Below are 14941 nucleotides of genomic sequence, written 5' to 3'. Positions count from 1 at the left end.
TATTATTGTTTTTTCTCCTTTACTCTTCCTTATTGACATCCATTTCTATGATGTAATGGCCGCTTGGATGCCTGGTACAATTCCGAACCTCGAGAGCTAAGTTAGGACCCTAGCTTCGACCTCCTCGTACCCTGAGCGCTCATGGAGCGATTTAGCAAGGGGCCGATGGGAGGCCAAAAATAATGCCTTTTTTTACGTATATGATAGATTTTGTTAAAATGTTTCCCTCTTATACTCAATTGATTTCCTTTCATGCAGGCCTCGTAAAAGATGCCGTCATGAGTCCCCCGTCCGGGGAGGAGGAGGTTTCGCCCCCGGTTCTGAAGTCGTCGAAGGAAAAGAAAAGAAAATAAAAAGGGTCTTGCACTCCGATACTCCAAAGCCCAAAAAGAGCAAGGCTCGCAGGTCGAAGAAAGACACTGCCGTCCTGCCTGCTGATGTAGCTCAGCGACTAAGGGAGGAAGAAGAGGAAAATGAAGATGCTAGCTTCTAGCTAGTAGCCCGAACAAAGAGGAGCGCCGAGACCCCAAAGGCCGCTGAGCCGGTGATGATCGAAGAGGTTCAATCTCGGATCTCGGAGATCTCGGAAGATGGCCCGAGCAAAGTCCACGAGTCGTCAAAGGTTGAAGATGCCTCCTACCGTGATGAGAAATCAGCGGATGTGCTTGAAGGGGCCGGTTCCGAAGCCCTTCAAAACGAAGAGAACACCCCAAGTGACTTGCTTGGGGCAATAGATATTGGTGATTCACCGCCCCTCCCCACATTTTTCGAGGGTCAAATTAAGGAAGCCAGGCCATGGGGACACCCAATATGGGAACGACCTATGAAGGGGAGGACCTTTTCCGTGGTTGCTTCATGGGTGTCGAAGATGCTACTGATCTGGGTGATGTATCGAGTCTCTTAGATGAGGCTCAACGACTTTTGAACCGGGTAAGACTCAGTTCCCTTTATCAATATTTGCATTTATTTCTTCTTGCTTGATTTCTTTTCTTTCTTCATAGGCTTGACACATCATCGGGAAGCATTTTCTAAATCTCGGGTAGAGCTGAGCCGGTGCGAAACTGATCTTAAAAAGCTCACGGAGGAGAGATATGCCCTCAAACTTCTCAGTGGGCAAAAAGAAAAGGAGATTAAGGACCTCCGAGCCGAATTGGCCACAGCTCATAAAGAGCAGATAGACCTGATTGAGCAGGTAATGAACAATTTTTTTAGAAGCTCGATGTGTCAATTCAGGAACGATGACTAATACTTTTATCCTGCAGGTTCAGTAGAAAACCAAAAAGATCGAGCAAATTTGTGAGGAGGCCAACATGATGAAGGCAGAGACTTTGGGGTGGAAGCAAAACATGGACCGCCTTGACTAGGAGAAAGATACTGCTTGAGCCCAACTGTCATCGTCCGAATGTCAACTCCAAAGCATGAAGGAGGAAAGCTCGGCTCGAGCCAAAAAAATTGAGGAGCTCGAGGCTCGGTTGGCCACTGAACTTGCAAAGGCCATATCTGAGGCAGAAAAAATAAAGGCTGATGCAGAAGCGATTGTGGTCGTCTACCGAGCTGATGTCGAAGCTGCTCAAGCTCGAGCAAAGGAAGTTGCTAATATGGCTCAGACTCGATCATACTGGGTTGCTGAGCATGCCAAGTACCAGTCTCGAAGAGAGACTCTCGAGAAGATTCATGCTCGTAGCTTTAACCTTGCTGATGATGATGATTCTGGGAGCACAAGTGGAGGGGATTTTGATGACAAAGACGCAACTCCCGAAGAAAATTAGGCACTTATGATTTTTCCTTTTTTGAATTTTTTGTGTAGGATCCTGACCGATCCATGTAAATATTTTCATATATATATATATATATATATAACGTTTCCTTTCTTATCTTGACTTTTGCCTTGTGAGAATTCCGATTTGCTTTTCACCTTATGACAATTTTGATACATTTTATACCCTGTGAGAATTTTGACTCACTTCGTGCCTTGCAATTTTTTTTTTGTAAATCCGAAACTTAGGCAACTTGATTGAAATCAGACTAATATAGTCTCTATAGTTGAGTGAGTACTTGCTCGAACTTGAGTAAAAAAGAAAAACCTTTAGGTTTTAGTTGAGTGAGGGCGGATTCTCGAACTCATAAAATATAATGGCCCTTAGGCTCTTGAATTCGGCCGATATGGCCTCAAAAGAATGGCTTTTTCCCCCTTTTGTCTTAAAAAGTTTAATCATATAAAGATTTATCATGCCTTAGCACGAAGTAAGTCTGCACCCGTTGGGTTTTTTTCGGGGTTTTAGTGTTATCGAAACCCTTTGCTTTTTTGTGCCTTAGCACAATTTTATTCAGTACTAAGTTGTTCGAAGGTTTGAACAGTTCGATACCCTTTAGGGTTCTTCGTGGGCTGACGCTGTCGAAACCCTTTGGTTGTTTTGTCGAGGGTAGCCTTTTTAACCGGTTTATTAAAATATTCGAAGGCCTGTTTTTATTACAAAATTCAGACATCTCCAAACCGTGTTAGTTTGGGCGTAGCCTTAGGATTTGCCTCTTGGGCTTATTTTCCCAATTATACTTCAAACTTGTTCGAAGTGTCAGTCCCCGAGTGGGGCTGCCTTGGCCTAAAAAGTTGAGGATTGCCTTTTCAAGGTCTTATGGTCTCGAAGTTTAATAATTCGAGTATGTCAATTTTTGGACGGCAGTCCCCGAGTACGGGGTTGATTGCTCGAGCTTTAGTTGCGATCGACACTTGAACCAGTTTCCGCAATAGATCATAAGTATGAAATTGTAAAGTAGAAATTTCACTAAGGCATGGAACATCTGGTAAGGAAAAAAATACTTCTTTCAATAGATCATTCATGCGTACATGTTTTGCCGTTAGGGCTCGAGTAATCTACATGGGCACGGTTCATCTGACCGTTTGGACCTTTAGAAAATTTACCTACCAAGACCCTGTTGATATGAAGTATTTTCCTTGAGAACATGACATCTGAGGGTGATGCCCCCCAGTATTCGAGGTTGATTGTAAAGAAGCCTCGGATACTCTTAAATTGCTCTAAGTTAGCACGAACAATGGTTGCCTCGTTAAAAACCTTGCCGGAAAAAACCATTTGGGATAAAACTAACAGAAGGGAAAAAGAGTGCAACACATGCTTTCAGACCTAATGACTTCGTGTTTGGAGAAAAATTTGATGCCTTCGATCAAAGACCTGTAATAACTTAGCATACAACACAATTGAAAAAGGAGAAGGTCCTACCTTAGCAATAATATCGTTTGAGGAGTGATATATTTTGAATTATTTGGCAATTGTTCGCCGTTCATCGTGCCAAGTTTATAAGATCCCTTTCCGATGATACTGAGGACTTGATACGGTCCTTCCCAATTTGGGCCGAGTTTTACTTCATTTGGGTCTTGAGTATTGAGGGTGACATTTCTCAGAACTAAGTCCCCGATTCGAAAGTGGCGAAGATTGTCTCTTCAGTTGTAATACCTTTCGATGCACTGCTTTTGTGCGGCCATTCGGATGAGGGTGGCTTCCCATTTTTCATCTAGCAATTTGAGGCTTGTATTCATAGCCTCGTGATTTAACTCTTCCATTGTGTATCGAAACCTGACGCTAGGTTCCCCAATATCGACTGGGATCAGAGCTTCGGCGCTATATACTAAGGAGAACAGTATTGCCCCCGTACTGGATTCTGACATTGTCCGATACGCCCAAAGGACTTCAGGCAAAATTTCTCTCCATTTTCCCTTAACGTCGTTCAATCTTTTCTTTAGATTCTGAATGATGTTCTTGTTTGTCGATTCGTCTTGTCCGTTCCCAATAGGATGATACGACATCGACAAGATCCTTTTTATTTTGTGATCTTCGAGGAATCTTGTTATTTTGCTACCGATGAATTGTTTTCCATTGTCGGATACGATTTCGGAGGGTATCCCGAATCGGCATATGATGTTATCCCAGATGAAGTCTATAACTTCTTTTTCTCTGACTTTCTCAAAAGCTTATGCTTCAACCCATATAGAGAAATAGTCAGTCATAAATAAAATAAATTTAGCTTTACCTGGGGCCGATGGTAGAGGGCCGATGATATTTATTCCCCATTTCATAAACGACTATGAGGCTATCTGAATGAAGTTTCTCTCTGGGCTGGTGGATCATCAGTGCATGTCTTTGGCATTTGTTGCATTTTCAAATGAATTCCTTAGTATTTTTTTCCATATTGGTCCAGTAGTACCCCGCTCTGATGAATCCGTGAATCAGTGATTCAGCACCAGAATGGTTTCCGCAAGTACCTTCGTGAATTTCTCGTTGGACGTAGACGGTGTCTCCCGAACCCAAACATATTGCCAACGGTCCATCGAACATCCTTATGTATAATGTTCCATCTTTGGCCAATGTGAATCGTGCAGCCTTTGTTCGCAGAGTCCTCGATTCCTTAGGGTCCGATGGGAGCTTCCCGTTTTTTAGATACTCGATATATTTGTTCCTCCAATCCCAAGTTAGGCTTGTAGAGTTATTTCGGCGTGGACTTCTTCCATTACTGACTTTGAAAGTTGTACGACAGTCCCCGAGCTAATTTTGTCGTCTTCTAATGATGGCCCCAAATTTGCAAGGGAATCGGCCTCGCTGTTGTGCTCTCGAGTTACATGCTGTAGGGTCTATTCTTTAAACCGGTGTAGGGTCACCTGCAGTTTGTCCAAGTACCTCTGCATTCGATCTTCTCGAACCTCTAAGGTCCTATTAACTTGGTTAACCACAAGTAGGGAGTCACACTTGGCCTCGATGACCTCTACTCCCAAGCTTTTAGCTAGCTCGAGACCTGCAATCATGGCCTCATACTCGGCCTCCTTGTTAGTCAACTTAGAGGTTTTGATAGATTGTCTAATTGTATTACCTGTGGGCGGCTTCAAAATGATGCCTAGCCCAGACCCATTCACATTCGAAGCGGCATCTGTGAAAAGGGTCTACACCCCCGAAGATGTACCCATTTTTAACAAAAGTTCTTTTTCGACCTTGGGTACGAGGGCTGGCGTGAAGTCGGCCACAAAGTCTACTAAGATTTGAGACTAGATGGTCGTGCGGGATTGATACTCGATATCATACCCACTGATTTCGACGGCCCATTTAACCAATCGGTCCGAGAGTTCGGGTTTGTGCAGAACATTATGAAGAGGATAAGTGGTCACCACACAAATTGGGTGGCACTGAAAATATGGCTTTAATTTCCTAGAGGCGCTTATTAAAGCAAGCGCTAATTTTTCTAAGTGTGGGTACCAGGTCTCGGCTTCACCTAAAGTTCGACTAACATAGTAAATAGGAAATTGCATACCTCGCTTTTCTCGAACTAGGACACCACTTACCGTGACTTCCGAAACTGCTAAATATAAGTAGAGTTGCTCATCCACTTTTGGAGTATGAAGCAATGGTGGGCTTGAAAGATATCGCTTTAACTCTTCGAGCGCCTGTTGGCATTTCGGGGTCCAAGGGAAATTGTTCTTCTTTTTGAGCAGTGAGAAGAACCTGTGACTATCCACCCAGTTAATATTTCTACGGCTTTAACATTTTCCACGACCGTGATGTCTTCGATTGCATTAATTTTATCGGGGTTGATCTCGATCCCCCGGTTTGACACCATAAAGTCGAGGAACTTGCCTGCACCGACTCCGAATGCACACTTCTCAGGATTGATCTTCAAGTTGTATTTTCTCATTATGTCAAAAGTTTCCTAAAAATTTGTTAAATGGTCCTCTGCGCGCAGTGACTTAACTAGAATATCATCAAAATATACCTCTATTGATTTACCTATTTGTTCTTCAAACATTCGATTCACTAGGCATTGGTAAGTAATACCAATATTTTTTAGCCCAAACGGTATTACATTATAAGAATAGGTGCCATACTTAGTAATGAATGAAGTCTTTACTGATTCTCTGGGTTCATCTGAATTTAATTGTACCTGGAGTAAGCGTCGAGAAAACTAAGGATATCATGGCCGGCCATGGCATCGATCATGCGATCTATATTCGGCAGAGGAAAAGTGTCTTTGGGACATGCTTTGTTTAAATCTTTATAATCTACGCACATTCTAAGTTTTTCCCCTTCTTAGGGACTACAACTACGTTTGCTAACCATTCGAGATATTTTGCTTCCCGAGTGGATCCTATTTTGAGAAGTTTGGTTACCTCGTCCTTGATAAATGCATGTCTTACCGTAGACTGGGGCCTTCTCTTTTGTTTAACCGGTCTGAACTTCGGGTCCAGGCTCAATCGATGTATTCTGATCTCCGGTGGGATTCTTTTCATATCCAGGTGAGACCAAACAAAACAATCCCTGTTATTTAAAAGGAATTGAACGAGTTTTTCCCTGAGCTCGAGAGTTAACACCATGCCCAGGTATACCTTTCAATTGGGAAGATGCTTGATCAGTATGAGTTGTTCCAGCTCCTCGACCATTAACTTCGTTGCATCAAAATCATCGGGGGGTTATGAAGGTTCGAGGTATCATATAATCTTCATCCTCGAAGATCTCCTGCTCCTTTGATGGGGCCGAGGCCGGTGCCTGTGATTGCTATTTGACTTCTTGCTTTCCCTTTGACTCTAATCCCTTTGTTGATGAAAGCGTCGATACTGGTACTACTTTATCGATTGCAAACATCTCTTTGGCGGAGGGTTATTCGTCGTACACCGTTTTGATTCCTTCCGACGTTGGAATTTCAAGACTTGATGAAGCATTGGAGATACTGCCCTCATATTATTAATCCAATGTCTTCCGAGTAGCGCGTTGTATCTCATGTCACCTTTTATTCTATGGAACTTTGTTTCTTGGATAGTCCCGACCATATTTACTGGCAAAATAATTTCCCCTTTGGTGGTTTCACTTGCCATGTTGAAGCCGTTGAGTACTCGAGCTGCAGGCATGATTTGATCTTGGAGGCCGAGTTGCTCTACGACCCTCAATCGAGTAACGTTTGCCGAGCTACCTGGATCAATCAACACACATTTAACTTGAATTTTATTCATAAGGATAGATATTACCAGCGCGTCGTTGTAAGGCTATTCGATCCTTCTGCATCCTCATCATTGAAAGACAAGGAATCTTCTGGTATATAGTCCCGAGTATGTTTCTCCCTTGTGATTGTCACCTGGGTGCATTTAAATATTGGGCCTTGAGGAATATCGACCCCACCAACGATCATATGAATCACGTGCTGTGATTCCTCTTGTTTGTTTTTCTTGTTTGCATCTGTGTCTCTAAAGTGATTTTTAGCTCGGTCACTCAGGAACTCTCGAAGGTGACCCTCCTTGAACAAATGGGCTACCTCATCCCTTAACTGTCTGCAGTATTTGGTTCTGTGACCATAGGTTCCATGGTATTTGCACATTTGATTAGGGTTCCTTTGAGCTGGATCGGTATGTAGGGGTTTGGGCTACCTAGTATCCTTGATCATCCAATGGCTGATACAATACCCGATGCATCGATGCTGAAGTTCTATTCTGATAATTGTGGCGCTTCTTTAGGCTCAACATGTTTATCGAATCCACTCTTACTCATGATCCCTCGGGAGTTTTATCCTCGATCATTCCTTCGATCATTTTGAACGGGATTACGTCTCGGTTTGTTGTTTCTACAATCTGCGCTGTATGGTTGGTACCGATCTTTTTTTGACCGGGGCTCTCTATCGATGTCCCTTTGAACTCTACCATCAGATCTATTTGGGTAGACGAAACCGGAAGGAGCTCCTAACTGATCATCCTCCACCCTGATCTTTGACTGGTATCGGTTATGCACATCGGCCCAGGTCACAGTTGGATATTCAATCAAATTCTGCTTTAGTTGTCGTGATGCTATCGAACTTCGCTCGTTCAAACCTTGAGTGAAGGATTTGATAGCCCAATCATCGGTGACCAGGTGTAGGTCCATGCGTTCCATCTGGAACCGAGATACGAATTCCCTTAGCATTTCATTGTCGTTTTGTCTCACTTTGAAGAGGTCCGACTTCCTAGTCACGAACTTTATTACTCTGGCGTGTGCCTTTATGAACCAATCAACAAGCATGGCGAAGGAATCAATGGAGTTGGGCAGCAAATTGTGGTACCATATCATTGCCCTCTCCGATAAAGTTTCTCCAAACTTCTTCAATAGAACAGATTCATTTTTCGTCATCTTCTAAGTCATTTCTTTTTATTACGCATGTATAAGAAGTGACATGCTCATTAGGATTAGTGGTTCCATTGTATTTGGGAATATCTGGCATGTGGAACTTCTTTAGAATGAGTTTCGGGGCCGCACTTGGAGGGAAAGGCTTCTGCACAAACTTCTTCGAATCTAAACCCTTTAGAATCGGGGGTGCCTATGATATTTGGTTAACCCGTGAATTGTACGTTTCCACCTTGTCATTAACCTCGATTTTCTTTTCTCCCGATTCGATCTGTTTACTGAGCTCCTCGAGCATCTTCATGATGGCGGGGTCAGTTCCCGATCCATTATGTTTGATTTTTCAGGTACAGGTTCGACACTATGAATAACTTCCTGTGATGTATCGAGTTTAATTCTGCTTGGTGCTCGATTCTGATTTTGGAGATGTGCTATCACAGCTTGCTGAGTCTACGATATTTCAAATATCATTTAAAGGATAATCCCGCCTTCTTTACCGTTCTGTGTGTTTTGATCGGCTGTCCATGCATCTCTATGGACGCTATTTTCAGGGTCGGTGCCTAAATTTTCATGAATGACAACATGAGAACTGACAATGACTGGATCTATGGCTGGTGGTACATCGGGATTGACTGGAGGTACTCCGTTTCCCGAGGCGACTATGTTCTCATTCTCGCCATGAAGACCAATGCCGGTGTCTGTGTGAGTAGGTGCTGCTTGAGAGTTTGAAATATTGATTCCTGAAATCAAAGACACTTACGAGAACAAGCGTAAAATAGTGTGTGTTATGAGGATTAATATTAGGCAATCACTATTATCCTTATCCCTACGGTGGGTGCCAAACTGTTTACCTTAAAAATTGGATAACAATTACACTTATAATGCGGTTTTAAGGACACGTGAATTTTACCTAATACCAATTGATAAATGTAGAAATTAGCAGTAAAGATTAACAATAAGATAAAGCAAACCAGTCCTGAAACGTGATTCAGTCCTCGAGCTTAAGTGTCCTCGAACTGATCGGTGCCCAAAACAGTTAAGAAGCAAACTGATGAACAAGAATGTAAGCTAGAAAGTATCGTATTGCTTTGATATACGTGAATGTAAGATAGTTACAAGATAGATTAGGACCCTCTTTATATAGTAGAGGAATCCTATTTATGGTACAATTCTAATTATGAAAGTAAATCCCTTGATTAACTAAATAACCGCCCTTGATTTGATATGTTCGGAGATTTACGCCATGATCTTCGGTCAGTCTCAGATATCTCGCCTTTCCTTTATTGTGTTTTGCTCAATGTCTGTCTCTTTTGGTCTTAATCGCTACTGGCCTCGATCTTCGATAAGTGCCTCGGTCCTCGAACTCGATGCCTTATCCTCGTACCTCGGTCTGGTCCGTTGCGAGGCCTACTTTTGACGCAATTCCCTAGCCTCGATCAAACAGTAAAATCGGATAGGCCCGGTTTTAACAGTACACAAACAATCAAGACAAAATATAGAAAAACGCGTGGAGTGGACAAGACGCAATTTTCAGTTTTTCTAGTCCAAACTTTTACTTAACGCATGTAGAGAAATGCTTCTAGTGTTTGTCTTTGTTCAGAGACGAGTCAAGTCAGCAGAGTCAAGTCAGTACGTATGACACTTTCCTCACGGCAACACTTTCATCCATTCCATTGCAAGGACTGAGGACCGAGGAGTACTAATGCCTTGTCATAGTCAATTTAGTTACAGCAATGCAGAAGGCAATAGGAATTTCCCTTGAGGCTATGACTTTTGTGTATGGTAGAAAATAGTAGTAATACTGGTCTTCCTACTCAATAGTATAAAGCCATAACGCTAGAGGAAGCAACCATTCATCCCTAACTTTGTTTTCTTTCCTTTGATCCCCTTTTCATTTTTCCCTCTTTATTTTCCGTCTCCTTTTTTTTTATTACTCTGCTAGAAATTATGGCTGTATTATCTATGAGGGTATTTTTATGTGGAGGTGGATTTCACAAAAGAGAAGAGAAAAAGAAAAAGAATAGTAGTGTGCGATTGGGTGGTAAAAGGCCAGTGGAAAGGCTAGAGAGCAGCATAAGCAGTAAAGCTCTATTGATGTTCAAAATGATATCTTGGAGGAAAATGAAACATGATGATGATCAATTAGTAGAATGGGAAGACGAAAATGCACTGTGGAAGAGAACTATTATTAAAGGAGAAAAGTGTCGCCCTTTGGAATTTTCTGGCAAAATTTCTTATGATGCTAATGGGAATCTTGTGTTGGACTGATTGATGAATTCTTCACTTCAACTTCTGCCGACTTTTTTCTCTGTTACTCTGCCTTAGGAGCCGTGAGTGTGAATACTGAGTTGGAGACTTTAATTTACTCAAGGGTAAAAAGGACTAAAGGTAGATTATGAGTCTAGTACATGCAAATTTGTGGTTTGGAATTTCCTTCATTATAATTTGTGGTATTTGCAGCTATATCAACCAAACACACCCCTAAAGTTTCATTATCATTTCTTTGGATGAAACCAAAAACTTACCATGGTATATTATTAGCTTATTATCTAATAACTGAGCTAGACAGGAACATGTTTCATCTGACGAGTCTGTTGGCCTATTTTCGCCCACTGAAGCAAACAATCGTTAGTGTCTCACTACCTTTGTGCCCACCAAAATCTTATCTTCTAATTAATCTCTTCTTGATTTCCATTCCCAGCTTCTGTTTCATCTCACTCCTTGACCTAGACAAAACCAACGAAAAAGATCTAAAAGGATAATTGTCCTTTAATTTTTATTTTGTCCTTCAACAGACACTTTAAGCTCCTAAAATCAAACTTTCTAAACGCGAACGGCCAACACAAACCTTTTCTCTTTTCTTATTTTTCTTCTATGCCATTATTGATAAAGATATATTCCATGTGTCCTAATTTGTTTGTTGTAAATTTAGCACAACACTAACACTAAGCTTAAAAAAATAAGAGCCATTTGGACACAGGACAGATATAAAGTATCACAAGTGTCCTCGTACCAAATAATTTGTTCTTTGTACTCAATTGACAAACCACGTCAATTGCAAAATGGGAAGGTAAAACTATTTTAATGTCTTAAATATGAAAAATGTTAATCTTTACTGTAAAAATAAAAAAGAAAATGTTGCCAAAATAAATTGGGACAGAGAAGAAAAACCAAAATAGAAGTGGTATGGATGAGGGCTACATCCACTATTAAGAGTATAGGCGTCATCCTCCTTGACGAATGGTCTCAAATCTCAATCCTCAACTCTCAACCAAATTAAGACAACCTTATCTTCCTAATTTACATTTATAATCCTTTTGCTAACACAGAAAAATTAAACAACACAATCAATACATATAACAACACTACCACCAAATAAACAGATGGTTCCATTAAAGAAAAATTAAAGGCAAGCAGAAGGACCTGTGAAACTATATGCAATTCTTGAAACTAAATTTGACCTTATCATCTGTACTTCACAAATCACAACCAAACCAAAACAAAAAAAGTTAAGAGCTGCAAACCAAGCAAAAAAACTAATTAACTGCCATAACTGGAATTCGGCATACAAAGATCCATAATTTTCTCAGCCACCTCTGTTTCATCTCTGCTTTCTTCTACCAGCTTCTGAACTAAAGTCCTCGGCAGCTTCATCTTCAACTGAATAGGTCCATTATTCGGCTTCAAAATCGACAAATCAGAAGCCGATCTTCGTGTTAACATGAGACACTCGAGCCGATCCTTTGCACTCATCTGAACAGCAGATTTCACTCTTCTTGGAACTCTACGATTTTCTTCTTTAGGAAACAGAGGCAATTCTACAAGGAAATATATTTTGTTTGGCTTCAGTTCTTGTTCTGGTTCCAGTGGCTTAGCTCTCACACCAAATTTCTTCGCTGCTTCTGATTCCAGTAAAACATGACCTGGGTAGTCTTTTACTACGTCCGAGGTTGTTACTGGTGTTTTCAGTTTCAAGATTTCGCCGTTAATCTTCATCACCTTTGTCTTCTTCTTATTTCCTCCAATGTTGTTCCCCATTCTTCTTCTTTTTTTTTCTTTTTCCTCTAGAGAATCTTGCTTTTTTGGTATTATGGTTCTCCACTTATATTTTGGTATATAATTATATGGACAAGTAACTAACCTTTTCTTAGTGCGTGTGCGTGTGAATTTGTGGAAATGTACTAGAAAAGGTTCCCTTGGTGGATGTTGCATATTTAACTAAATCCAATATTTTCAAACACAAAAAATAGATATATAAGCAAAAAATCATTAAAATGTTAAAACTGAATCTATAATTTCAAACGCGTGGTAAATTGGACGATAAATTTTTTAAAAATTAAACCCATCAAATTTGAGTTTGAATTTGACTCCGATTATGGTAGTAATTTATTTAAAGGTTCCACTAAAACCATAATACTACTTTTGAATAATACTAAAGGTGCTTTCACAGGTAATGTACTCTGTGTGTGTGTGTGATGATTGTACCTTATTATGGCAAGAGATATTTTTTTTTGAGGAAGAAGTGGGAAAGGGGTAACTCAATTCCATTACGACAAATTTTTATCTGAACTGAATGGGAAGCAAGAAACGAAATGAAAAGAGGTTAAGCCTACTTTTTGTAATATATTCACATTGGAGGAGCAGTGGGAAGTTGGATTTTCTTTGGTTTTGTGATAATCAAGGCTGGTGGGGCTATGCTTTATTGGCGTGGTCTCATTATTGGATAAGGACGTATAGGTATGGAGTGTGGGAGGATTAAGTATATAATTTAAGTTTTGTATACTTACATAATATTTTTTACACCATTAATTCAAGTTACTTGTAGGAAAAAGTTTATAAGAAATGATTTATTATAACATATATTAAATTATACGAATAATATTTTTTAAAAAACTGTACGGTTAATGCGTATAATTAGACCTTTAAATTGGATATAACCAGCCTTACCGTTATAGATTAGTTGTCACAAAGTCCTAACCAATTTGCTATGAAGATGTGGACAGCAGTGTTTTTGAGTGATTCCAAATTCAAAGTCGTAATCCTCATTAATTTGGTGTGTAAATTAAGGAGATGCTTGCTTTTGTCACTAAAAAATTTAAAAATTTAGACGGTCTGCTTTCATAGAAAAGGTCGAAGGAGGATAAGATCTTTCAGTTGGACATGCTTGCTATTTAAATTAAAGTAGAACTTTATGCGTCAGAGGGAGAAACTCTCATCCATCACTGCAAACAATCAATGGAAAACCCACCCAAATCACCAAACATACCACTAGAATTACCGGACGACACTGTCATGTAGGGGTGTCAATAGTTCGGTTCAGTCTGTTATTTTATAAAATTTGTACCATACCAATTTTTCGGTTATTCTATTATGTATAACCAAAATTCGACTTTTCGAAACCGTCCCAATCATGTCGGTTTCTCTTTGGTATCGGTACGGTTCGGTTAATTTTCGGTATTTTTTTAATATCATGTAAAATTCACCAGTAGAAGTAGAATTGCAATAACGTACGTTCTTTTATAGGACTTAGCAAAACTCTCTAGACATTTTTACTGTTTAAAGGGTGATGAATTAAAAAAAAGGAAATATGGCTAGAGTATAGATCCATCAACTATTCTACAACAGCGTAAAAGAAATCAAACAAAGGCAAAGAAAATATTAATCACACGAGTTGAAGATATACCAAGCTAGGACTCAAGAATAAAGTCTATAGAAGATTAAGTATTCAAAAAGATAAAACTAAATTATATGAAAGGAAACATATTCAATACATTGTAGTTTGTTACTCATAATTGCTAGAATACTTTGTGTCTTGCTAATAAAGATACTTGGAATAACTTAGTTTAAGTAGAATTAACATAATAGGTTTTAGGAATTAGTATTTTGAGTTTAATTACTTGTTGACTTGTAATAGTTTTCATAATTCCAAGGCCCAAAGAAAATTTTATGCATTATTATTTTTAAACTTACTAAATAAATATATTTTCTACATGTAAAATTTATTCGGTACGGTTCGGTTTTTTTTCCGGTTTATTTTTATAAAATAAAAAACCTACCCTAATTATCGGTGCAGTTATAGATTTATATAAAAACCTACGGTTTTTTTAAAAAGAAACCTAAAAATCGGTTCGGTGCGGTACGGTTCGGTCGGTTTAGTCGGTTTTCGAATATCTATTGACACCCCTACTATCATGGAAGAAGACACAACTCAATCCCACTCCTACAAGAAAATACTACTAGATAAGCAAAATACTACACAAGCGGATTACTTCGCTTCAGAAATTCAATACACCTTAACGCAACAAAAAGGAAATGAAACAATAGGTCATATCATGCTTTCTCAAGAGGATAAAAATAGGCTATATGAACCATGGCGTTACTCAGTCATCATAAAACTCTTTGGAAAGAAAATGCCCCACTATCTCCTCCGATCTAAACTAGTTGACTTATGGAACCCATACGAACAGTTGATCTTGATCGACCTAGGATGAGATTTTTCCATAGTCAAATTTGGTAAAGAGGAGAATCTAGTGAAAGCTATACAAAAACCATGGTTTATCTCAGGAAACTTCCTCTCAGTCAGAAGATGGGAACCCAAATTCGTCCCACAAGAAGCGACTCTATCCTTCACTGCAATTTGGGTAAGACTACCATAACTACCCACTGAGTTTTATGATAAGGAGGTCCTAGAAAAAGTAGGCAGAAAACTAGGAAAACTCCTAAAAATTGATACGTACACTGTAAAGCTTCGATTTGCACCAGAAATCAAAGAAGAAATTGTACATTAGGGCTTGAGAGAAGAA

General features: G+C 39.8%; 2 protein-coding genes across 2 annotated transcripts; both read right to left on the bottom strand.

Annotated features, from left to right (window-relative positions):
- Nucleotides 1-7550: 7550 nt before the first annotated feature.
- LOC138885261 (uncharacterized) lies at nucleotides 7551-8147 on the bottom strand. The gene has a single exon (XM_070166192.1). It carries the CDS (start codon nucleotides 8145-8147, stop codon nucleotides 7551-7553), a length of 597 nt encoding a protein of 198 aa, XP_070022293.1.
- Nucleotides 8148-11472: 3325 nt separating this feature from the next.
- On the bottom strand, nucleotides 11473-12773 carry LOC104240815 (uncharacterized protein At1g66480-like). Its single transcript, XM_009795700.2, has one exon. The coding sequence runs from the start codon at nucleotides 12348-12350 to the stop codon at nucleotides 11679-11681; it is 672 nt and encodes a 223-aa protein (XP_009794002.1). The 5' UTR covers nucleotides 12351-12773; the 3' UTR covers nucleotides 11473-11678.
- Nucleotides 12774-14941: the final 2168 nt, after the last annotated feature.

Source organism: Nicotiana sylvestris, chromosome 2, assembly GCF_000393655.2.
Source record: "Nicotiana sylvestris chromosome 2, ASM39365v2, whole genome shotgun sequence".
Classification (NCBI taxonomy): domain Eukaryota; kingdom Viridiplantae; phylum Streptophyta; class Magnoliopsida; order Solanales; family Solanaceae; genus Nicotiana; species Nicotiana sylvestris.
Note: the sequence above shows the minus strand (reverse complement) of the source record. Positions and strands in the feature narration are given on the sequence as shown.